This window comes from Phalacrocorax aristotelis, chromosome 3, assembly GCF_949628215.1.
Source record: "Phalacrocorax aristotelis chromosome 3, bGulAri2.1, whole genome shotgun sequence".
Taxonomy (NCBI): domain Eukaryota; kingdom Metazoa; phylum Chordata; class Aves; order Suliformes; family Phalacrocoracidae; genus Phalacrocorax; species Phalacrocorax aristotelis.
The window spans coordinates 21,440,725-21,467,188 of NC_134278.1; the positions used below are offsets into that span (position 1 = coordinate 21,440,725).

Consider the following 26,464-nt stretch of genomic DNA (forward strand, 5'->3'; position numbering starts at 1 on the left):
CTGCTTTTTCCTTCAGGCTGTCAGCTGTGCAGAGTTGGAAGTATGAGACTAACATGATATTTTATCAAGAACCTTTTGCATTAAAACCTAATCTCCTAAACAAATCTAGACTGAATACCCAACAGACAGGTTTCAGCATGGTTAAGACCACCCCTGTGAAAACACAACTGTGTGCGCATACAGTATGTTTCAAATGCAGTCTAAAATAGAGAACTGATGCTCATTTATACTGGTGACAGAATAAAGTTTCCATCATGTATTTGACTGAAGGCACACACCTTGAAATTAATCCAAGATGTTCATAAAATGATCTATAGGGAACAGAAATCGGTAAGACTGCCAACGCCCAGCCATGGCTGGAAAGCAAGGAGGCAAAGGCAATGACAGAAGCAGATGTCTGGCTGTCCAGAGAAAGTGTTAGTTGGGAAAAGCCTGGCAAATGTTCACTGTTTGCTGGCGCTGTCGTGGTCAACAAAAAGCAGGTCTCTATCAGTCACTACTTCACGGAGCTCACAAGATTAGACTCAATACTTGCCCTAGTCTTGAGTATAGCGTGCAGGATTTAGTTAAAATTTTTACATCTGAAAAGGTACTCTGTAATAGCAACTGTTACATACTTTGCATTCAACATTTATGCAACTGGGATCGCAAGAAGCATAGAACCAATGAATGACACTCATTAGAAGTACCTTAATTAAGAGAAAAGGGAAAACTGCATGGCTAAAGAGGAGGTTAAGAGAGGTTATTACATCTAAAGACTGATGGACATCATATTCAAATGAAGACAAGAAAAAGGAACATAAGCAAATATAATTGAAAACCAGAATTAGGCAGTAAAGAGAGTTCCAACAACTGCCAAAAAGAATCAAAATTAATAATAATCTTCAAATCTATCAGGAGCAGGAGGTCTGCCAAAGAAACTCTGCAGGGCCAATTTATGATCAAGATATAAAAGGCATACTCAGAGAAAATAATGCTGCTGAAAGGAAGATAAATGAACACTTTTCATTAGTGTGAAAGAAACTAGAGATGATCCTCCGAAGTTCTCTGTAGTACAAAAGATGTATGGATCTGTCTGTATCTGAAACCACTTTAGAAGCAAATTGACTAAATAACAGTAGCAAATCACCAGGGTCAGATAGCATCCACCCTAGTCTGAAAGGAACGCAGGGATGAATCAAAGCAGGAGCACTGGAGTGACGCTTCCCAATAAAGCCTTGATACATGAAGACTACAACACTGAAAATAAAATCCCATTTTTTAAAAAAGGTTCTAGTTAAGGTGTAGGAAACTGAAGGCTGGAACTAAACAAATTAGAACAAACTGTGGGGGGGGGAGGGCGGAGGGGCAGGAATCTCTAGACAGTGAGAGAAACTATAACAAAGGATAGAATTGGCAGACACTTTGATGAACTCGATCTATCTTGGAAGAGACCACATATTTTTTAAAGGTGAGTTATGGAAACACAGGAAACATGAGGGAACAGTCTTGTACAGATATGCTAATTAAAATTAGTTAGAAAATAGAGAGAAAACAGGGGGATGGATTAAATGTGTAATTCTCACAATGGAGGAAGGTCACCAGTGAAGTTCCACTGTTGCCTGTGTTTCATCCTGTATTATTTAAAATGCTCACGAAGAATTAAAAAAAAAAAAAAGGCAGAAGCAGTAAGATTAACTTTGCTGCTTATTGAGAGAGGAAGAGTAAATGAACTGAAAATATTTGTGGAACAACTTACAAAAGAGTTACCAGGCAACAAAACAGAATATGAAACACTACAGCAGATCAAAGCTACTAAGAGAGATTATTTTCCCACGTACATTATGTAGATAAGGAATTAGGATTGATTCTGAATCAGTCATTTTGATTAAGGAGCAAGACCCTGGGGTTAAAGTAGTTGGTTCCATGACATCATCAGTGCAGTGTTCAGTAGATCAATACTGATGAATACAGATCAAATTTTTGGAAGTCTTAGCAAAATAATAGAGACGAACATCATTATACCACTGTAGAAATCCAAAGTTCACCCCACCTTGAAAACCATATACCATTTGGTCCTTTCATACCTAAAACTGCTAGAAAAGGTTCAGAAAAAGACGATAAGGATGATGGAAGCACAAAACTGCTCCTGTACAAGGAATAACAGAAGAGGTTATAACTCCTCATCCAGGAAAAGAGACAGGCTAGGGATCAGGAGGCTCTTAAAATACAGTAAGTTCCATAGAGGACAGTGAAAGGGAATCAGTTTTTATAGCCTTTTCTGGTACAAAAACTAGGAGGCATCAAATGATGCTATGAGGAACTAGGATCAGAACAAATAAAAAGAGGTGATTCTTTGTGCGATGTGTAGTAGATTCTAGAGTCTGGTGAGAAAAAAATTCTGATGTTGAAAGTCTACATGTGTTCAAGGGGATATTGGACAACTACCCCAAAAATAAATCTGTTAAGAGCCGATATAAAACTACATTTTGATCAAGAAGACACTGAATAACTTGTGGTAGGGAATGGGTCAAGAGAAGCATCACATATTCTTGCCCTGTTTGGCTTTTCTAGGGGAACATTATTGGCTGCTGTTAGAAAAAGGACAGTGGGCTAAGTAACTTTCAGGTCTGACTCAGTTCTGAATGTCTTATGCAACAACAAAATTTCACGACTACAAAATTTGGACAGAAACCCACACTAGCTTTGCAAGTAACTATGAAAGAAAATCCTACTCCAGAACCTCTTGCCAAAACTGAATTGCAATATTTGTGGAAAAAACCCCTATCTCTTCGTGGAATTATACCAATTTTGTGGAATTAATGGTAATGTAATGCACATATGCAGCTGAAAACCCAGTGTTTATGTCTTAGGCAAACATACAAACAACTTATTTTACTCTTCAGTTATCTGCAGGCTATATATAATTTTTCTTTTCAGACCAATTTATTTATGGTTTGAGGCTGAAGTGAGGCAGACATCTGTATCAGTCTTAAAAAAAAAAAAAATCTTAAAAATCCCTACACAGAGCCACAGTCGACTGTATGATGGCTGTGTAATTTTATTTCATTATAGGCAAGGAAAACTCCTCAGTAAGTGTTACTAATTATCAATCTGAACAGGAAAGCTGACAGTAATACTTTTATTGCTTTTTAACTAGCATTTTGTTTTGCTAATTATATCCTTTAATAGTATCTACAGTTTATTAAAACTCTTCATTTTGAAGACTTCCAAAGTACTTCACGCATATACTGTAAAAATCACTCATTCCAGTTGTGCTACAAAGCAGAAGTAATTCTATACCTCTCATAGCACACCACACAGGAGGCCTGATTTGTTTTGTTTTCTGTTTCTAGATTAGAGAAAGAATAAGTGCCCTGCATGAAACTTCGGGATACATTTAAATAGACAGACTGTAATTATTAAAACTATAATTGGCCAGGATACCATCATGAAATATTCCTATCTTTCTAAGACCTTTTATTTTTGCAAGTTGTCAAGGTTTTTATTATCTGTTTCTCAAAGCGATACTAGCTCTGTAATACCTACCACTACGTTTAAGAATGGGGTAACAATTTGGCCATGACATTCTCTAGCAGATCAATTTTGAGAAACAAATGCATTGACCAGTGTCAAACGTACCAGCAACACAAAGAGAAGGCAAGTTTACCCACTAAAAGTGTTTGACAGGCGGTTTGATCTGCTTGTATGTCAAGCAGTTCTTTGAGTGGGTAGGACGGCTGTTGCATTTGGACTTAGTCTATGGTAGAAGAATATGTATTTTGGAAATGTACTTTCTCTTTGAACAAACTGTAAACCTGAGAAGGCCACTAAAATTTTCACTTTTTTAGTGCTTTAAGTGTTAAAGGAAGTTCATATTGCCTAACTGCAAATGTCTGAGTAAAACTTTTGTCTTGTTCTGATGCATTAGAACTTTGGAGCATATAGGTGTTGACAGAACAAGCTTGCATATGTTCAAAGGCAACCAAACTGCATTTAAGAAACCAGCCTACACTTTGTGAAAGACTTACAGCCACTGAGACGCTAGCTAGGTACAAAATCAAAAGCAACTTTTAGGGATGAAATCTGCATAGCTGCAACAGTGGAAGAATAGAATTTAAATTTTGTGTTAGAAGCAATATTTAGATGTGATCAGTCTGTCTTCCTCTCCACCACTATCACCCTCGTGGAATAACATTTACTTCACTGCAGGAGGGCCAGAGCATGACCTGTGGTTTTGTATCCTGTCACAGCATATAGCTCGGAGACAGGGGCTTTATTTCAAAGCAATATCACGGTCTGTGCACTAGGGAAAACAACTGCACTGCAGAACAAGTTGTTAAAAATGGGAACAAGCAGAAAAGATTTTGCCCCAACTTCAGATGCTGATAGCCATAGTCCACAGCTGAAAGCAGTGCAAGTAATATATTCTTAAATTCAGCCTGTATCTTTTGCTTACGTGTAGTTCCAAAAGGTGTTAGAAACCCAGGGAAAGCCAATTCCAGAAAGCTCTGGACTGAAACAGCACATACAAATATAGGGGAGGAAGGCCTTGAAAGGTCTCAGTCATCAATATTGAAATAAAGATCAGTGAGGCAGAAACTTTCAAGAACTCCAAAAATTATGCCAGGCAAGAATATACTGCCAAACAGATAAAATATAAATTGTAAAAGATATAAGATGCAGACATCATACAAAAGAATACCACGCCAACAACTGTACAGAGAAGAGACTAGTTGGTAACAGGAGCTGTAATGCTGCTTATAACAGCTACTAAGAATGATGTAGCTGAAAAAAAAAGCTGTAGTTTTAGTAGTTCTCTAAATTACATTTGAAAGTATTATTCATTTTGAAATTATATGGCCAAATACCCATCCTTTTGGTATGAGATAGCTCTTGACACAGAAAACTCTCTAGATTCTTTTAAAACACAATGACTCAACAGAAAAGCTTATCTCTGGAAAAGTCTTTTATGTCTTGGTATTCATTCACATGAAGTAACGTGACTGGAGCTTAATGGCTCCATGCGAAGATGTGAGGAGGCAATTACAGTCCCTAATTTTGGTACTGTTTTTTAGTGAGATTTTATATCCACCTGTCAGTGCCTACCCATTATGTCATTATTACCAGGTTGCTAACACATAGGACTGGCACTTGTGGTAAAGGATCTTTCATTAGGAAAGATATTCTCTGTCTCTCTCTCTCTCTCTCTCTCTCTCTTAATGAACCGAGTACTACTAAAGGGATTTCAGAAGGAGGGAGATTCTGCTCAAAGCACTCCCTGCTCATTAATATAAATACATATATTTGGGAAAAGATTCTGTATGTAACCAGTCTAGACTTTTCTGTGCCAGTCTACATGAAAATATTAATGAATGCATATATTATTTCCAAACACCAGACTGAAGCACATGGTAGAAAATGCTGGAACACTTGAAATAGCTCATCTTCTTCAGATTTTGTTAAAACTATTCAAAGAAACAAGACAACTCACAATGGCTAGAATAGTCTGGGAGACAAAGATTGCCAACGCTTTGATTTATTTTCATTCTTTTTCCTTCTACTTAATCAGTAAGTGTAAGACCACTGTGCTGACTCTGGCAGTGCCCTCCTGCCATGGGGCTGGGAGGTTGTGCAGGGAACCACTGCACTGGCATCTCTCCTGGGTGGGCATCTCCCCTGCTGTGGGACTTGGATGCTGAGTGACTTGTCAACATTAAACATAGCTGTGACTAAACATGTCTTGGTACCTGAGCCAACCTAGTCCCCATGCTCAAACCACAACAGACTATACCTTAGGCAAAGTAAGTGGCTAAACAGGAAGACATGAAAATGTGAGCAAAGAAAACATTCATTGCTGCATCACAGTAGTTCAGGGTACTTTTTTTTCTTGTTAGACAAACTTTATTCCCACCACTAGAGTTGCATCTGTCATTTATTGGGAAGAGTAGTCTCAAAAGGCCTCCTTACTTGTTGAAAGAAAGATGTCAAATTTACTACAGGTACTACATGGCAGGTGAACAACAGCAAATAAGAGCCATTCTTAGGCAATGATGGCAGAGGTTGCTATCCAGCCCCTTGGGAAACATGCAGGGGAAAGAAAGAAGCAAAACAAGAAAGTGCAATATGAAGAGTTAAAAGAGAAGCCTGCAACATGTCCTGCATGGACGCAAGGGAAGAAACGGTCTGATACCAGAAGGAGTAAGAAGATAAATATGTGTACTTAACATACCAACCATATCTTATCTTCCTTTTCTTCAGCAACACTTAAAGCTACAACAAGGAAGTTATGAGATAAAAAATGATTGAAGAAACAGATCTATGAGAATGTGAGACCCAGAAACATATCATGAAATGCAGACATGCTGCTGGTTGTTACATGTCCAAAAAGAAGAAAAGAGGATGTGGTGGAGAATAAGGATATGTGAAATCCTTCTGGAAGTTTTCTCCTCAAGATGGGGAGTTCCCATGACAAAGATTTTCTCAGCTCACACCCCCCACTGCTCCAGCCTCAGAGCTTGCTCAGCTAATTGTTCAGCATGTATTTAACAATCCACCAAGTACAGAGTTTTCCACGTCTGCTCACACAACCCTCTCTTCTCACCAGCAGCATGCTTCCGCTCTCCCAGTGGCTGCGGGCTGCAGTCCACCTTTTGCCTGACTGTCTTCCTAGAAACATGGATTTTAAACTACAGCAGGGGCTGCTCTTGCCAAAATTATTTCCATATGGAATTCAGAAGAAACATCATACAGAGGTGAGAGAGTGCATGCAGCAGCCCTAATGAGAGATGGTGCTGGATTATGATTAATCACCAAGTCTAACAATATAAGCATCTACATGATAGGGCTAGAACCATGCAGCCTTATGCTAGTACCTAAAGACACCATATGATGTATCATGCAGCATGTCAGATGAACTGCAGTGCCATCCCCTAGTACTGGGACACGGAGATTCCTTCTTCCAGTACGTGGCGATCCAAGGTCAAAGAACTAGAAGCCAGAAGGCACTGAGTTTTGATTGCTTCCTTACTCACTATTGTTACGACTTAAATATGTCCCACAGCCTTTATTACAAACAGTGAGTATACACAAATCTTAAGAAATGAGCAGACCATGAGGAAAATGTAAATTTTACAGAGTTACTTCGGTCAGACTGGATGTCCCACACTTGTGCATTTCCACAAGTAAGTAATACTGCCCTCTCAGGAACTGTAACCACCAGAATCTTATAATTAACCAGGTAAAGAATCAAAGAATGCATTGAAAAATAATGTAACAGCTTTTTCATCAAACTACATTGAGGTGGGTGTCAATCAAAGAACCTTATTACACCTAAGATTTGCTCTACTGTTGGTTATAACAAGTCTGGCCTTCAGGGAAAGCTTTTTGCTCAACGGGTGCCTGTGTAAACTTTAGTCCTAAGCCTCTGTAATTTTTAGTAGACTGTTTTATATTCCTAGAAATAGTTGCATTGCTCAAAAAGACAGTGTAAATCAGGAAGTGGAACAAATTATGAAGACAATCGAAATATAAGTCAAGAAACCTCAAGAAAGGGAAGGAAAGACACAAATTAGTCCTCCATGGCATCACGTGATGCCTCAATTCTTCACTTCCATGAAGGGGAAGCAAGCTGTAGTAGGTAACATGCAGACAGAACGGAAAAGATTATTATGAATGATTAAGTTTTGAAACTTAACTCCTTGCATTGCACAGGATCTCACCTTTTCCCAGTAGGAACAGGAAGAATTTAGCTACAAAAATCAACTGAGATGTGCCAGTCACTGTTGAGTTTTGTATAGAGACAAAGCAGATCTTTTCACACGCTGGTGAATATCTGGGACAGCTGCATAGAATCCTTACTAAATATGGCATAACAAGATATTTTTATTGGTTCATCTTATTATAACTTTCCTTTACCATAGATCAAAGTTTTTTGGAGGGGTTTGTTTTGTTGGTTTTTTTTTTTCCTATTTTTAAAGAGAATAAAAAGAAGTTACTCATTTTATTTTCAAAGCCTGCCAATCCAAAGGAAAAATAAAAAAAAAAAAGACAGAACCAGATTGTTCTCATGGATCCACCAAAACAAGATGAGAGGCAACAGTCAAAAAGTGCAGCAAAGGAAATTCCAACTGAGCATAACAACGTGAATAATTACACAGTGAAAGTGGTTAAGCATTAGAAAAGGCTGCCCAGAGAGGTGGTAGCATCTCCATCCTTGGAGGTATTCTAAACGTGAATGGACAAAGCTCTCAGCAACTTGCCCAAGCTTGGAAGGTATCCCCGCTTTGAGCAGTGGGCTGACTTAGATGACCTTGAGAGGTCCCTTTCACTCTAAATTATTCCATGATCTATTCTAGCAAAGATGACTGTGAAAAACCCCAATGTATGTATTCTCCAGGGTGTGGTGATCATATTAAATATGTCTGAATGAAACACATGATACGAGTTCACAAGAATCCCCAGGAACTTCTCCGCTGAGTTGTAAGATGTTTTATTTGGGACAGGAGGTTTTTTGGCAAGTAGTATGAGAGAACCCGGGACTCAGACTGTTCTCAGACTGATGTTATAGATCAAGTCTATGAAGATCATCTACAAATATGGATGTCCAGAGTTCCTAACAACATATATAAGACCCTGTGGCAAGATATGGATCTACTTCTTTCCTTCCCATTCAAAATAAGATGATTCCTTTCAAGTAAAAAGGCATCCTATAACAACTAATTATCGCTAAATCCTGCCAGAACACAGCTGTTTTTTATTTGAGTAATTTTATTCGCATTCAGTTGGTGCAACATTTCACATATTGGCTGGTGTGAAGACAAAGAGTAGTGGTTGCACCCATCAATATCCCACATACCGCAACTGGAAAGGCTTAGGCTGCCACCACAGTCAGATATTTTGCCCCTAACATTGAAGATTTTAAACAGCTACAGAAGTTCCTACAATATACACAGTTCCAATTTACCAATCCTGACAGTCTGTCATGGCCCCATATATAATAGATTAATTACAATTTTAATAAAGGACACAAGTTTGTACATAGGCCTCATTTACCAGGTAGTAACACCAATGTTGTGCTGCCTTTCTTTTCTATCTTGTTGGTATGAAGGCATACCCTCAGCTGGACTCTTCCCATGTCTCAGTGAGAGATTATGTTTTAAGGGATATCCATAGTGTCCTTTGCATTCTTCTGTTCTGTTACATATATTATCCTTTCTACCTAAGCTCATTACTCTCTTTAACTTTAATAATGAAGCTTTTTTTTGTCATGATGATGAATACTTATATTTATTATTTATTTAGTGATACAAACTTTTAACTGTTCTCAAAGTGACAGCAACACAAGCTTACAATCTTTCACAATGAAGATCCTAAGGAATTACTTGATAGCTATCTTCTAAATATCTAGATCAGTTTTCCAGAGCATGGAAAACAAACAACAAATGGTTAAATAATGTATTTTCTCCAAACAAGTGATCTTAGTTTCAAAAGGAGAACTCTTTCTTTAATCACCCACTTGAAATTTCCAAAAAGACAGAAAATGTTCACCATTAGCTTTCTTTAAAAGTAATTTTGGACTAAAATACCACCCCAGAGATGGTAGAACAGGCACTAAGTAAGCATTAGTATTAGTAGTTGTCTAGATAGAAAATTCCTTGGGTTAAAAAAAATTAACTTTCAGGCTTTAATGCAGACCTTTCCCTAGAGGTTTGCTACAAAATAACATTCTTCTCTGTCCTTATTAGCATGTGAATTATAAAGAAAAAGTCATAGCAGTCTCATCAGGGATTTAAACAGGACTTTCAGGCACTGTTTCTATTTTTTTGATCAACAAAACAACTAATCTTGCCATTTTTCTTCCCTATTCACCTACCTTGCTTTATTCTGATAAAGTCCAGCTAAGACACAGCTTGTGAAGCTGGACAACTGGGTACCCAGGATGCAAAGGTTTTTGTTATTCTAATTCTATTAGACTCACATAAGCCTCTGAGGAGTCGTCTTCCAATCAAGATGCCAGGAGCCTGCATTAGAAACCTATTTGCCCGGCCACTGACCAAGTCAGAGACAATTCAGCTCTGAGGACTGACTTTGATATAAAGCCAGACTCATTTCTTCTCTTTTACTTACTTTGCAAGTGCAATTAGCAGGAAGAAAAGATACAGAAAAATAATACAAAGTAAAAGAAAAAAAAACTTGCTTATGAAAAGAGGAGAGGCATAAAACTGTGGGCTGACAACAGGAGAAGGATGATAGCAATACACATGGAAGAAAAACTAAGAATATTACGGGAGTGAGGCACTGTGTAAGAAATTAATTTTAGCATGTGGAATGACAAAAAGTTAAAGCCAAATCATCTCTCAGTGAAGCATGGAGTATGAAAATGAATATATCCCTGTTTCTCCTTTAACCAAAAATGGATCTCTCTCTGTCTGTCACACAAGTAATGCCCTTCTGTGAGTACTGTTAAACTTCAAATCTGTGTAAAAGAACCCAAAACCAAACAAACAAACTTCCATTAAAAATACCTAGAAGATAGTGAAAAATGTCTGTTTATTTTCAATACACCATTTCTGTCAATACCTTCGTGCTTGGCTTCTACGAGCACACATCAATTCTGATGCATCCATACATTCTCCTCTCTCCTATGAATTTGAACATCCCAAATATCATGAAGACTTGCTTAGAATACTTGGATTTACCAAGTCTGAAGTTCTGAAATACATCTTGGTGGAAAGATTGCATGTTTAATCACATAAATATATATATAAAAATATTATACATCGTTATATCTATACTATTTTTATAAATGTAACAGTATATCATGAAACACTGGAAAATATTGTTTCCCACAATGTTTCCACTTCCAGAAGGATTTTTACAGATATTTAAAAGCCATCTTGTCTGCTGTGAAAAATGTGAAAACTAAGGAAAAGAAACAGTTGCTTTTACATTATTTCTTCTACACACAACTTGAATTTCACAAACCATGCTCTTCTCCCTCATTACTCTACATCCAAGTCCAAGAAAGCAAGAACTAGTGAAAAGGGCTGAACTGCCATTATATTACAGAAAGCCAGCTCTACAATTTCTCAGCAAAGGTGAAGCTTTCTGAGTGCTTAAAAATAGCACCTAAATGAATGGCAGATGGCAAAATATGAAACAAGAAGAGGTCTTGATGATGGTAGTAAAAGGTATTTTATAGTGAGAGCCTCTTATCCTTGGGAATAATCTCTATTGCTGAAAGTACAACCACTGGCAGTAGCAGTAGCAATCACTGATGTCCTTGCCAGTCCTCGTGTAGCATTCAGAGCTGGACAGGACTAGCAGAACTAATTATGCACGGCTGCAAATCCTGTCCTCAGTATTCCTCAAAATCAATGAACTTGTCACCAGAAAAGAGGTTCAAAGCAAATGCATCCTATGAATGCTCTCCCACAGAACTGGCTGGAGAACAAAGTATTACCACAAGTAGACACAGAACTATCTTTTTCAATAATTTTCCATACACATACCTCACCTAAGAAGAAAAGTTACTCTAAAAACAAAATATTTTTTTCCCCTCCTACATCTTTCTGACTACAGAAAAAAGGCAAACGAGTTATTTCTATTTTTGTTGCAAATGAACTAGTTTGATGAATGGGCATGTGTAAAATAAAGATTAACTAGGAATACCTGAGAAAGAAAAAGTATAGAAAGGAGGCAGAATAAATCAGTAGGACAATGTGACTGTTTATGACTGCTATAGGATTGACTTCCAGTTTACTATTTTCTATTAGTATTTTGAGTCATACAGCACAGCAATGAAAATCAGTTTCTTGAACCACTTGAAAAGTAAAGCATTTATCTCTCTGGAATTTATCTTGTGTAGCTGGAAATGTAAAACTTCAGAACTACCAGAAACAGTGCTAGAGAACTACCAGCTAGCTCAGCTTGATTTCAAATCCTGTTTTTGAGCTCCTATATACTAGCAATTTATATACTGTAAAAAATACAGTATTCATCTTCGTGTTACACTTGTTTGGCCTTTATATTAAACGGTACTGTTCCAGAAGTTTTTATTTGGTTCAAAGTATACTATTGAAAAAGCAAATATTGCCATGAAGCCACAGTTTAGTCCATTCTTCTCATTAGAGTTTGAAAACAGAAGCCCATGAGGATTGGAGATAACACTTTCAGAAAGCAACATCCAGGGGAGATCTTTCAAGGGACATGGAAAAACAAGAGATCAGAGCCTTAAAATCTAGTTTTCAGAGTCTTCAGCAAGAAAACTTAAGGAAAGTAAGGACGTTAACAACATTTTCCAGGAAAGGTGAGCTTGGCAGGACTGCCCATGTGTAATCATTACTAGTCATGCAATACAACCAAGGAACTTCAGCTTATTTAGTACGCAGTGGCTGCATATCCCAGTTCTGTCTCCTCTCCAGGGACTCTTACTTTCCAGAATTTCTTTCAAAATCTAGCTCCTCAAGTATTATCAGAGCTTGTCTTCCTGTCCCATCTTCCACCAAGAAGTACTGTTTAGGGTACCCTTAAAATGTAGGAGTGAAACCCAACAAAATAAAAATCAACCCAAATATTGAATTTAAAAGGAAGAGGCAGACCTGTTAGGTTGTTTGGGGGTTTTTTGTACTGATTTAGTTATAGGGTTGGGGGCAGGGGGGTGGGGTTTAGGGTTTTGGTTTTTTGGTTTGCTTTTGGAACTTTTTTTTTTTTTTTGATCTTTCTTGAGTGACCAGAGAGTGATGATCAATACATATACAGATTTGATACAACCAGATGCAGCCAGCCTGTGTTGATTCAATCAGGAAGCAATCTGGGACAAGGTAGGACAGAATTTAGATTCTTTTTCTATGAAAGTTTATACACAAGGCATTTAAATATCACTGAGTCTGGAGCAATCACGTATACTTATATGCACAGACACCATATATTGCAGTCACATATTTTAATGACTCTTGCAACTTAAATTTGCATACAACTTATCAGCACTACCAGAAATGTCTGCAGTTAAAAGCTGCAGTTTTTCATTCCTCTCAGTGAAGTAGCAAGTATATGCAGGCTGATGATTTTTGATTGAGGTTTATATTTATTTCAGCAAACCAACCAGAAATGGACATACCTTTCACTTCACTGAGTAGCCTCCCACTAGTTGGCAACTGATGCAACCTTTTTGAACAATTTTAAGAGCAAGTCATGCTCCACAGAATTCCATGGACAAGTTTTGAAACCACTACAGAATGTTTATAACTACGAAAAGCTATTTCAAATTACTGTTTGTGTGATATTAAACAATTTCTATAAATATTTACTACGGCAGGAATGAAACATGCTTTTGTGTCATATAGGCAGACTCTCGCTCTCTGAGACACTCACATATGCATATACAGGTAACCGCTATATACTTCTTTGGCTCCTAATTCTTAGCAGAATATCACAAACTCACTTGATGTCCCCAAGTGCCAGATTTTGTGTTTACATGACATGCACAATACAGCAAGCAGACAGAAAGGCTCCCCCTTGGCCCTCTCTGAGGAGGTTGCCATTAATTGTTCACTCTAACAAACAGCAGCACAGTTCATGAAATTTCTTTTACTCAGTAAAATTTGGGATACCCCCACTTAGTTTTAAGATGAACACTGTTTATATGAGGAAATAAAACACACCATTTGGGGACATCCATAACCTAGACATCACTGCTGTACTGCTTATGCAAAATGCCACCAGTTTTTCTAGTGACATTATTAAATGGTGATACAGAAGATTCCTCTACAGCTTAGGGGCACCATAGGTTTTGAAAAAGCAGCATAACTGAATTTTGGGGAAAAAAAGCACCACATACATGCTGGCACTGATTAAGCCCCATCTGTGCCTGACAGAGAATTAAAGTGAAATAACTGTCTGTCAAGTGTTCTCTCAGCCAGCTCTGTGCCCTTGAGCAGACACCCTGTCAATATTTGATACACAAATCAAGAAAACTCTGGCATATTTGTTTCCTCTCAAAATGCTTTCAATGGAAAAATACTTTTTTTCCCTTCATTTAATGGCCTAACAATATTTGGTGGAAGAATTTTTAGTATTTTTAGACATATTCTCTCCTGCTAAGGTTACATATGTCAGAACAAAGGACATATAATGCACTGGCCTAAAAAGAGAAGTCTTTATATGCAAAAATGTAAGTATGCACAAAAAACCCCGAACAACTAATCATTACATGTATTTCTTTTACCCAATAAAAATCTTTTGCACTTAATACCATAAACAAATCTCTGCAGAAGACATTAAAGCGCACAGTCGAAAACACAGAGATATAGAAGCACTTACATTTGCACTGTGATCACTTCCACTAACACAGACGACATCTTGTTTTTGAATTGTTAATACCTCTTTTGTAAGCTTCAGTCGGATGTCATAAGCATTTTCAGATACTTCATCATACAACAATGCAATACCAGTTTTAGTCTGCGAAAGCAAGGCACAGAAACAAAAAATTTAAGAATGTGAACATTTCACAATGATAAATAACAACCTCTATCCCATTCAATACATAAAATGCTTATAAATAAGCAGTGCTTACAGAAAGTGGAAAACTGATCTGCTTTTTAGTCTTCAAATGGATTAGACATAGAAAGCCTCTTCTGTACTGTAAAATACAGACTAAATGGTCTTTGAAGTAGACATTACTATGTAAAAAATGATATTAAAAAAATGTACTGTTCCACAAAGAATTGTTGCCATTGAATGCTGTCCTATTTGTTTTTAATTGTACGACTTATTATGAAACTGTGTTAGAAGCAGGCAGGTATGTACAAATGTATGTTGCCTTTAAGATATAGAGTTGTATTACAGTAGAAAACTAGGTTTTCACATTGTAAAACATATAAACAAATACAGGTGTTACAGAATTTCTTTTTGTTTAGGTCAAGATGGACATACATTTCTGAAGTTACATCATTGCTGGAGTGATAACTGGGAAATGCTATACGATGGTCAAGTATTTGGTATAAACAATGTTTTCTCCATGAGCAGTAGAAAAGAAATTCTATTTTAATTTTTGTTTTATTTACTTAGGTGCAAATTTCCCACTAATAATCAGTCAGATATTTCCTTAAGCAAAACCTGTGGAATTAGGACTGCTTAAAGCTATTTGATAAAACAAGCAGACTAATGCGATTTCAGAGCTTTACAGTCATTGCACAGAAAAAAAAGCAGCAAAACACCTGTTCTGAAATGGATGATCACATTTAAAAGTAATATTTTTATTAATTTGTAATGTATATTACAGTATCACCACAACACTGCACTTTCCTCTATGCAAGTGAAGAATAATCAAGCGTAATTTAAAGTTTAGCTGTAGCATTTGTTTTTAAAAGATGATTTATAAACAAGTTCTTCATCTATGTTTTGTTAAACAGTAGACTGTGTAAAGAACAGAGTCATGGAATTAAAGAAGAAACATGTCCTGTGCACTGAATGAATACTTGAGGGGTTTTAAAATAAAATTAAACATGGAACATTATCCTCATAATAATTTCATTTCTATATAATAAGGGAGGAAGGTCTGTGGTGATTGTCAATAAAACCTTTTGGCCTTTAAAGGCAGGATCAACTTAAGCTTAAGGCACTTATATTTAGACGTGGTGTAGCTCTACACAGCAACCGAGTGTCAAAGCCTCCCTTAGAGTAAAAATGGAAAATGCAGCCTACAGAGCAATTCAGTTTACCCTGAAGTGTATACACAGCAGTTGCTCAGCTGAATTGCTCATGTGGTTCTGCTGTCCCTGGGCTCAAAGCATATGTCCCCATGTAGGCCACTGCTGCCCCTTAAGACACTTTAGGATATCCAAGACCTCCACAGTTGTAAGGCTAACACAGGCTTTTTAGGACATCCAGGTCCTTCTCTAGCTGCAGGCGAGACCAGATTTCCACGATTATGATGGGATACAGACATCAGCCATGTCAGCAGACACCCACATGTAGGTACCTTGAGCCTGAAATGGATCTTGCCAAAGGTTTACAGTGCAGAAATCCATATCTAAGACAGCCTTTTGGATGCTGTCAAGCCAGTGGTGAGCAACAGACACCTCTGAAGCATGATATACCTGATCTTTTTTATACATCCATCTCGAAGGGAGAAAACTGCATCATAGCTCTCTAATTTGACTTAAAAAACAAGTATACTTAAACAAAGTATAACTTAAAAAACAAATATAAATAACAACTCTAATTTTGGGCAGATAAAACTTGTCCTTAATGTTTGCTGGGAATGCCTAAAGGAAACAAAGTTCAGCGAGGGTGTAAAGCCTTAATCATTCTCACTTGTTTGGAAGCGAACATTTCTTCATTTTCCCAAGGTTTTGAAATTTTTTTAGCTTCCAGCATGTGTGGATGGTTTATCAATATAATTTTGTGAATGACAGCATATGAAAACCGTGCCAACATCACCCGCTTAAAAGCCATGCTGCATAAAAGCAAGTATTTTCAAACAGTAGAACTGCCTTGAAAAAACACTGTCCCCCCATTTTGCTGCTGTTCAGAGGTTGCGCATCACTGTCCCACCCGGACTGGCAACTGCTGTTACCTTTGTGTGCCAGACCATGCTTTACAGAAACACTGAGAGAAAACAGCTTTTTGTACAGCTTAAACCCAGAACACTTCTCTGGCTAGTAATCATTATATATGTTTAGAAGTAACACAACGGAAAAAAAAAACAAAACAAAACTGAACTTTCATTTGTAACAGATGATCAAGTAACAAATGAAATATGTAGAGTGACCGATTTAATAGCTTAGCATTTTCCATCACACTACTTAAAGTCTCACTGAAGCTCATCTATTCCTATTAAAATCCAATACCTACCTCACACTCCACCTAACTCCTGATGTGATCCAAAATGACATGCAGCAATACCTTATTTGCGTTCAGAATCAATAAGATTAATCTAGATTTGTCTCAGCCTTTCAAGTTGGCTTTTTTTAGACCATTATAAATGGCTTTGAATCAGAGTTCAGTACATTCCCTTGTTCTCTCTTTGTCTGAAGAGATGGCATATGTAACTCTACAGGGCAATCCCTGCCCAAAATGCTTCTTCGAACAAGGATCTTTTAGTGAGAACTTAGCCTTTGCATGTACATGTACATCAAGAAGCTCAACACTGTCAATACCACAGAGAAGAAAACATCACTCTAGAGGGAGATAGAAATGCAGATGAATCCTTTATCAGTTTTATTGTTGACTACTTAAATCAGGTCCCTAGCCAGTGTACTTACTTTAAAGCACTCCCCATTCAGCATCATGTTTTGGGACCCTACTTAAAATACCATAACTCTTTCTATGCACTGTGTCTGTAGCCTAAAGCTCACAGCTGCAAATTCTGCTTCAAAGTAGGCAACTTTACACCAAACTTCGGTCTTACTAGCATAAAATACTTGTCTTCACTGCTGTAGTTTTAATTTGAAAAACCTTGAAAACAATGAGGCAGAGTTTAAAAGTGTTGTTGAGGTGTACTAACTTTCCTATAGAAACTATTTACTTGTTTATAGAATCATAGAATGGTTTCAGTTCGAAGGGACCTTCGAAGATCATCTAGTTCAACCTGCCTGCCATGGGCAGGGACAACTTTCACTCAATCAGGTTGCTCAAAGCCCCATCCAACCTGACTTTGAACACTTCCACAACTTCTTTTCTTCCAGTGTCTCACCACTCTCATTGTAAAAAATTTCTTCCTTGTGTCCAATCTAAACCTACCCTCTTTCAGTTTAAAATCATTGCCCCTTGCGCTGCTACTACAGGCCTTGGTAAAAAGTATTTCTCTGTATTTCTTATAAGCCCCCTTTACATATAAAATGATGTGTGATGCAATCTATATTCTTTCTTTCAAATTAACACAAGAAATGGAAAGACAATCATATTGAAAGTTTAAGATCTGCCCCCGATGAAAAAACAAGCAAAATAAAATACTGTTATCGCCTTCAAAACCATCTTCTCTGCCTAAGCAGGCTGATGTGCCTTCATCAGCACCTTGAGCTGATAGTTATGAAGAAGCTTGCCTCAGCATGGGAGGCCCCCTCACAAAGCCAGTCTCTCTGAAGTGGTAGGAAGTATCTGAAGAGTCCCTGTCAAATCTGACGGCCTGCCTAAAGAAGCTGTCTCAGCTGGATGATACCAAGACACTTGTGTCTGCACAGACAGAAGTAGATACTTCAAGCACCATCCAACAGCCTACTTCTTACTGGACATCAAGGCATTCTGTGCCTTTGACAGGCACCATTCGTCGCCATTGTATCCAAAATCCAAACAGTTTCTGAATCAGACAGATTATCGCATTCCCTGTAGCAACAATTATATCCAGATTACTGCTAAAGAATCTGGAAAGAAAAACCTACGAATTGGGGTTTTGGTGTCTCCCACCGCCACCACCAGAACAACAGTAAGGTTTTGATAATTTGTGTTTCTCTGGATCAACATCGTTCCTTCATTATCCCTTCCATCCCCATCAATTTTTCTAGAGCATATCCATGTATTTCTCAAATGTATCAGAGTAATATTCGTCAGACTTTTCATGCTAGCAACTGTTTGGAGAGAGGCAAAAAATTTTCAGGACTCTTACACAGCTGATCAGAAAATTCAGATGAGATTCATAATAAAAGCATATAATACATTTGTATGCATTCAGAGTAGATGTCAGAGCACATGCAGTGTAGTTGTACTACTATGATTTAAACGGTGAAGTTTTCAGTAACTCCAAACCTCTCTCTTATTCCCTCTGCCTAAGTGTATTTTAGCAATTGTGATCACTATTGTTGCCAAGTAAATGCAGTATTAGTGTCTTGGACCCTTATAAAAATGGATCATCTGGAGTTTCCCCTACTTTATCTAAAATTCCTTTGCATGGAGTTACATTGGTTCTCCAGCAGAAATCACCATTTGCTGATCTTCATCCTTAATAAATATACCCATAACTTCAATGGCACGGCAGTTCAATTTTTAACTGCTAAAATGCATTTATAAATGACCTTTCTTAATTTATAAATTAAATTCTTTAAGCACAATATTTGAACATTTTTTTTCCAACTGAAGTTCCACAACGTATTTCCAAATATTTTATCAGCAATATTTACACCTCAGAGGTCTAGTGATACAATTCTCTAATCCAATTTCTTTTTTTTTTTCATGGAAACAACTCTGTTGAATTCTGATTTCTTCACCATTTCTTAAGGAAAGGAAACAGGCAGCAGTGAGGGTTGACAACAAAACATTGGCATCAGTATCTTGTTGCAATAAAGAGAAACAGATATTTTGACTGCTCTCCTTTGGATTCTTTCTTACTGATTTACTTTTTCGCACTCTCACAAGGTAGTGCCCAAAAGTAAACTCAGTTCTTCAGCTGGGTAGTACAGAAGGTCCCTTAAACACTGATGAATGTGAGGGAGGAATAATTTCATGCCCATGAAGTAATCCATCACCAGTGTTGCATTTAATACACCCCGGTATATTGTTTCCTTTTATACAGTATTATGTCAGCACTGATCCATGGCTACACTACATAGTAGAGGTAATGAACTGAAAAGGGTCATGAGAAAAAAAAAATACAACAAAAAACTAAAAGTGATCAGAGATCTGGAAAATAGGACCTTTAAGTAATTCTGCACAAATTTGGGTTGTTTAGTTTAAAGACAGAATACAAGAGGACATAATGACAGTTTTAAGTATTTCAAAATCTATTGCAAAGACAAATGGAATGACCAGACCTGAAAACAATTCAGAAATTACCTCCTTTTAACGTGTTCCAGCCAGCCACAAGGACACTAAAGTCCGTGAACAGATTGGTGGGACAGATTATGGACATCCATCTCTAAGGGATTCTAAGAGAAAACTGAACAAATATCTACCCAAATGGCACAGGTACTAATCCTCTCACAGGGCAAAATCCCAGAAAAGACAATTTCCTTCAGATCTATTTGCCTCTGATGCTAATATTCAGAATTACATGACTTCTTGCATATGACTCAACCTTTGCATCCAGGAGAAAGCCAGACTGGCTTTGGAAGGACACCTGTACTGAACAACTTGCAACTGACACTGGAAAGATTAAAAATTACTATTAAGACCTGAAGAAGTTTATCATTTAGCGTCCTTAATGGATGAGTGACATTTACAATAAAATTTCTTGATAAACATAATTTTTATAGCACTTAATCTGAAGGAGGTCTGTACCCTAAGAAGAAATGCACCTTTGTGATGATGCGAAGATAACTCCAGGCTCTTAAGCCCTGAGTGAGAACACAAATACAAGCGTTTCAATGGACCAACATGGGACAAATGTATGTAAGGACAGCAGATATTTAGAGAGAGCAGTTAATACAGCTGTGGAATGCAGAAAATTAATGATTCCATTAGTACCGTAAGAACACAAAGAACTACTCAGTACAACCAAAAGCAGATACAGACAGAGATTAATTATACCTTCCTGAAATTAGTTATACAGACCTTCCCTTACAGAGCATGTTTTTCCTGTAAATACACACAGAGTTGTCCTTTCTCTCAGCTTTAGCATGCTATGACTTTTACACCTGCTGACACTGTCTCACAACTGCCGAGATAAAAATCCTTACCCTTAATACTCTTTCCGTTAAGAAATTCTGACTATAAAGATAATTAAGCCCTTGAACAGACTATTTGGATAGGTTACGATTCTCCGGTACTAGGCGGGTGAGGGGTTCTACAAACAAGTCAGAAGAACCATCTGTAAAAATGCTGTGAAAGACAATATGGTATGGGTTTGTCCCATATCCCCGAGCAGTTCAAGACTCCTGTAGATCAGGGGAGAAAACATCGTTTTACCACCACAGGTAGGAAGGGATCTTGAGAGTTCTGAAGCCCAACCTCAAAGCAAGGCTCCTCTAAGGACGGAGACTGCTCAGACTTGCTGGGCAACCAGCTCCCCTGCTTCACTGCCCTCATGAGGAAAAGCTTTTCCTTGTATCTGATTTCTAGTTCTCCTTCTTGTCTCCTGCCCTCCCATGCATCATTGAGAAAAGCCTGGCTCCACCTTCTTGATATCCTCCTTGCTGACATGTAAAGGCTGCCTTTAGGTCCTACTGAAGCCTTCTCCAGGCTGAACAAGCCCAGCCCCCTCACAGGGCAAGTGCTCTCAGCCCCAATCAGCCTGGTGGCTCTGCAATGAACTTTCTCCAGGTTATCAGTGTCTTTTTTGTATTAGGGGCACAAAACTGCATGCAGTACTCTAGATGCAGTCTAGTAAGTGTTGAGTAGAGGGATAATGCCTTCCCTTGATCTCCTGGTTGTTCTCCTCCTAATACAGTCCAGGATGCTGTTGACATCTCTGCTGCCAGGACTCACTGCTAGCTCAAGTACCACTCCCTGCCCACCAGGACCCCAGGGCCTCTTCAGCAGAGCTGCTCCCCAGACAGGATGGCCCCAGCCTGTATCATTGCCTGGTGCTCTTCCTCACCAGGTGCAGGACTTGGCATTTGACTTTGTTGAACTTCATGAGTTTAGTTCATTAATTTCTTTAATTTCCTGGCAGTCCATTTCTTAGCCTGCCCAGTTCTCTGTACTGAATACAGCCTCCAATTTGGTGTCATCAGCAAACTTGGTTATCAAGTTCTCCATGACCTCCTCCAGGTCACTGACAAAGATGTTAAAGAGGACGGGTCACAGGACAGACTCCTGAAGAACATCACTTGCCACAGGAATCCACGTAGAGGACAACCCGTTAACCACTACCCTCAGCTTGAGCATCCAAGCAATTGTCCACCCACCCCACACAGCAATAGAGTAGCAAACGGGTATATTTATTTCCTTATGTCAAAGCAATAATAAAACCAATAATAATGTTAATAACAAAACTCACATGGTTTTTGTTTGTTGGACACATGAATGTATAAAGAACATGGTAATCTGACAAAAAAAAAAGATCTGGAGAAATATCATTATCACTACTTATAGTCACTAAATTCACTACAGGTAAAAACACCAGAAAATGATATAGAAATTATTTGGATGAGATCAGTGCTTTAGATCAGACAATTTTCTGCTCTAAAGTACTACTGCCCACCAGTATAAGCACCATCCAGTTCCCATGCAGCAATGCCATTACATCCATTAGGCCCAGCAGTCCTGCCGTACCCCATCGCAGAGCCCAGGGGCCAGGGCTATGATGGACACACCTACTGTTGTGGCAGGGGCCACAACCCCCATTTCACGCCCTACACATGCACACAGACACGTAGCCCACCACCAGCTCCTTCCACCTCCCTTCCCAACAAGGAGAACTGCAACGGGGACCACAGCACCAACATCTTGCTGCACCGTTGCAGCTGATGAAACTTGTGGCTGCCCCAGTGGTCCAGCCCTTCAGCTTTCGTCTGTGTCTGAAGGGAAGTATTTTAAAGTAGCTTGAAGGGAAATATTTCAAATTAAAGTAAAAACTAAGTTAATTCTGAATTTCTTTCCAGTTGGAAAGCAACTGCCAATGTTAATTTTTAACAGTGGATTATTTTCAGTATCACAAAATCAACAAATAAACCCCATTTTAATCTAGGTAATATACAATCAAATCCACAACTGCCTAACATTTAAGATGTACTTGGAACATACGCATCTTCTTTCAGCTCCTGTTAAAACAAGCAAACCCTCAAGCCAAACCTACCAGAAATTACGGGGAGAAAAAAAAAAAAAATCCCAACTGCTTTGTAGCCTCAGTGAATAAGGAGTTAGTAAAAGTACTTATCTTTGTCTTACTACTTTTTTAATGCTCTTGAGCATCTCCAGACTGACATTAGATTGTGCATTTTTATTAGAGCTGTAACCCCATTCCATAGTTTCATAGTGTTCACAATCGCTGTTGTCAGTGAAGAAGATCACAAATTCCTAATAACCCATTTAAAAGAGATGATTCGCATTCACAACAAAGCCAGTGGAATATACCTGATGGACATCTCTGATTCCCGGTTTGGTCAATCAAGACTAAAGATACTGAATTACAAGATATTGTAGATCTTCAAAGCAGGATAGATGAATCAGAAAAAAAGACGGTCAAGAACAGATGTTTAAGAAACATTTGAGTGCATTTTCCCTAAAGTACAGATTATATCTGAAATATGCACCTTGGAAATTATTATTTTCATAAAGATTGGTCTTATAATTTTATGTCTGCATTTATTAATGACAATACTATAGATTGACATTTCACTGCATACAGTTGTAAAAGGTATATTAGCATTACAAGTTCTTAGAAGATTTTTAACTGCAGCATGACAGTATCACTTTCTAGCAATTCAGAACAGTTTTTCCTAAATTTTGAAGCAGCACATAGAACTCATCTACAAGCAAGAATATCAACCCAAGGCAACAGAAATTTGAAAAGATGCTCTCAAAATACAAAATTTAAGTCTGTTTTGTTGCTTACATCAGAGCCTGTCCACCAAAAGCTCTGTTAAAAATAGCCTTAGGGGTAGATTGTTGGGATTTTCTGTTAATGACTTTAGCCTTGCAAAAGAAGTGATTAACAGCTGGCTCCCAATCTGTGTGATCTTAATCATTAGAAAGTAAGCAGTAGTGTCTTGTTTAATTACTGCATGCTCAGTGTGTCATGAGCTAATTAGATATGATTGATTATTGTCATCCTCATGCACCTCTCAAAACATCAGACACAAATATTTGAATCCTGTAATGCATGTTTGGAAAATGATCTTTCAGAATGTCATGGTGAATAAAAATTGCCTGCTTAAAAATTCTAATCAATGCTAAATAATATTGCCACATAATTGAATATGTTAGAATACAGATACTACCCCAGAAAACAATCCAAGGCAGAAACTATTAGAAAAATTGCCTAGTTTTATTTTGATGTAGGTAATATCTTTCAGTGAATTGCTTGCTTATTACTACACCTCATTTTTCAGGCAACTGGACATTAGCACAGAATTAAATTGCCTCATAATATAAAGATGCTCCCATGCTTACAGCAGACTCGTACCAGTTAAAAAAGAAAGCATAAATTTCACACTTCAAACTAAACCACTTAACAATAGACAAAAAAGACTGCAAGAACATTCTCTTTGGAGATTATTTAAGAAACAGCTAAGAGATTATCAGAAAATTAATGTGATCGTTTCTATTACCGTTACCATGCAGTTTACCCTGGTAGGACTTCAGCTGATTAATAAATCTTCCTTTTCATATATCAAAAGTTAAATGAAGAACTGGGAGTATAATTTTAAAAAAACCCACCCATTTTCTCAATCTAGAATAACCAAATATGGCCTGTATAAAGGCATTATGTTTTTTGTAATGGAATAGCAGGTTTTGATTCATCCCACTCTTGCTGTCCTTCCCCTTTACACTGATACAGCTCCACCACATTCATTCTTTTTCAAGTTTTTGTGTAAATTTTTTTTTCTATTTTATTAAACTGTGTTGTTCTGCCAAAACCAGCTAAGCAAAGCCATTCTAACTGCTTAATTTCTGAATAAACTTTTCTAGCCTCTTTCTAAATTTAAAGTGGCAAAATTAAAATCTATGGTTTCATCACCCTAATGTGAATTCTGCAATGGCAAAGAGATCTGTGTCACCATTAGAGTAAGACCTTATCACACTGCATTGGTTTCTAGTGCTACTGGACATAGCAAGACTGCTAGGCAAAGACTAAGCACAGGAATAAAACACCATTTAAAATAGAGTTCTTAATCATTAAAGTAAACCTAGGAAAAAAAATCCCTATAACTTTTACTTACATCTGTAGATCTGTAGTTATTGTTTTTACAGTCCAGTTGCCCAGATAAACCCAGAGGTTGGAAGTTAAAATCCTTTTAGCCATGCACGTGGCTGCTAGCTTGGAAAGAAATGAGACAGCCCGGTTTAATACTTTATCTAAATGCCTTAATGGCATGTTTAAGTGTAACCTCTCAAACTTTCTTCTTCTAGTCTTGGCTGAAATTCTCAAATGTAACTGGGATGATCAGTGACTTCTTAGTACTTTCTATATTTAATGAACAGAACATTCCTGAAGTACATCAAGCTGGCTGAAACACATCAATAAGAAAACAACCATTTTAATTACTGAAATTAATAAAGAAAAACAGAATTTAGAGGTATTATAGAGGAGAAATGCATAAGCTACATAACACGATGAAAAATAAAAGCGGATTAAATTTATGAACCTCTACAAAAAGTAGCGGAATTGGCAGAGAATGCCCAAGTAATACAGGAGCCAGACAGGATGATGGTAAGTTTCTAAGAAGTTACACTTTAGATGGCAATCTCATAGTCAAAAGCAAAAATCAGAGCAGCAGCTAGATAGTAATTTAGAAGGTGAAGAGTCTCATTTATAAACTGATTGCATGTCATGCCATGAAAAAAGATGAAATAGCCTGTTTACACCTAAACTTCAAAACTAAAATGTCCTGTAACAAGAGTACATTACTGATGAACACCTACAGTTACTCTGTTCTTAATGGAGGTTCCTGAGGAATAATGTCAATAGAAAAAATCTATCTCTATGAGTGCATACATGGAATCCATGTATACATGCATACACAATTTGTATATAGTTGATTAGTGTGTCATAAACTTTACAAAGAATGGAATTTTTCAAATGGATATAAAAAATTTCAACCAATTAGTTTTTGAGCTTGCTGGGACTTCTGCATTGTACTTACTGAATTTATTGAATTTGTTAAAGCACACAAAGATGGGCTAGTGTAACCAGAATCTCCTGTAACAAGAGAGTCTTTAAACAAGCAAGTATTATATTAAACCACTGCTAAATGTCAGTCACAGTCATAATCTTTCAGAATCAAGCCTAAACTAAAAAGTAATATTGAGAATCAACTATAAATAAGTACATAGATGTTCACAAAATGCAGAAGCTGGAAAAATACCTGCAAATGTCAGAGATGGAAAATAAAATGCAACTCCAACTAGGACAAAAAAGTACTGAAGTTTACTGTTGGGGACAAAAACTAAAAAAAAAATGAAGATATAACCAGATTAAAGATTTTAAACAGGTATCCTTAAGAAACTGAACGATTGTAAAGAAAATATCAGAAAAGAAACAGGAAAGCTGGGAACAACTGAAGGTTTTCTGGAATACCCAGTAACTGAAGAAAAATTGCAGGTACTGTAAGTACTGAAAATCGATTTCTCTGAATTAGACTTCTTAAGATGAAAAATATGTATTCCAAACCACTCTTCAAAGACAATAAAAACATGTAATCAGAGGTGGCAAGCGGAGATGTATGTTCATCTCTAATTTTAAAAACAATAACATGGAAGCAAAGAACTAAAACAGAGTCAGAAACAAAGAAACTACAGTTAGAGAGAAAGCAGATATTTTAACCACTCCTCTCCTGACAACATCAGCAGCATCATGTAGTCACTCCAGTACTATAGCTGAGCTACCGCCAAATTAGCCTAATGATACTTCCTAGCGGAAATGCCAAAGGAGATAACATCCACGTGT

The 26,464-nt window shown here is 37.5% G+C and overlaps 1 protein-coding gene across 1 annotated transcript in view; it reads right to left on the reverse strand.

Moving 5' to 3' along the window:
- Positions 1–22,200, reverse strand: part of SNTG2 (syntrophin gamma 2) — a 183,846-nt gene extending 161,646 nt beyond the window's left edge. The window contains exons 1-2 of the mRNA XM_075089724.1: positions 22,129–22,200; positions 14,302–14,439 (exon numbers count right to left, since the gene is read on the reverse strand). Of these exons, the coding sequence (XP_074945825.1) occupies positions 14,302–14,439; positions 22,129–22,200 (210 nt within the window). The remainder of the gene's footprint in view (positions 1–14,301; positions 14,440–22,128) is intronic.
- Between the last annotated feature and the right edge of the window lie 4,264 nt (positions 22,201–26,464).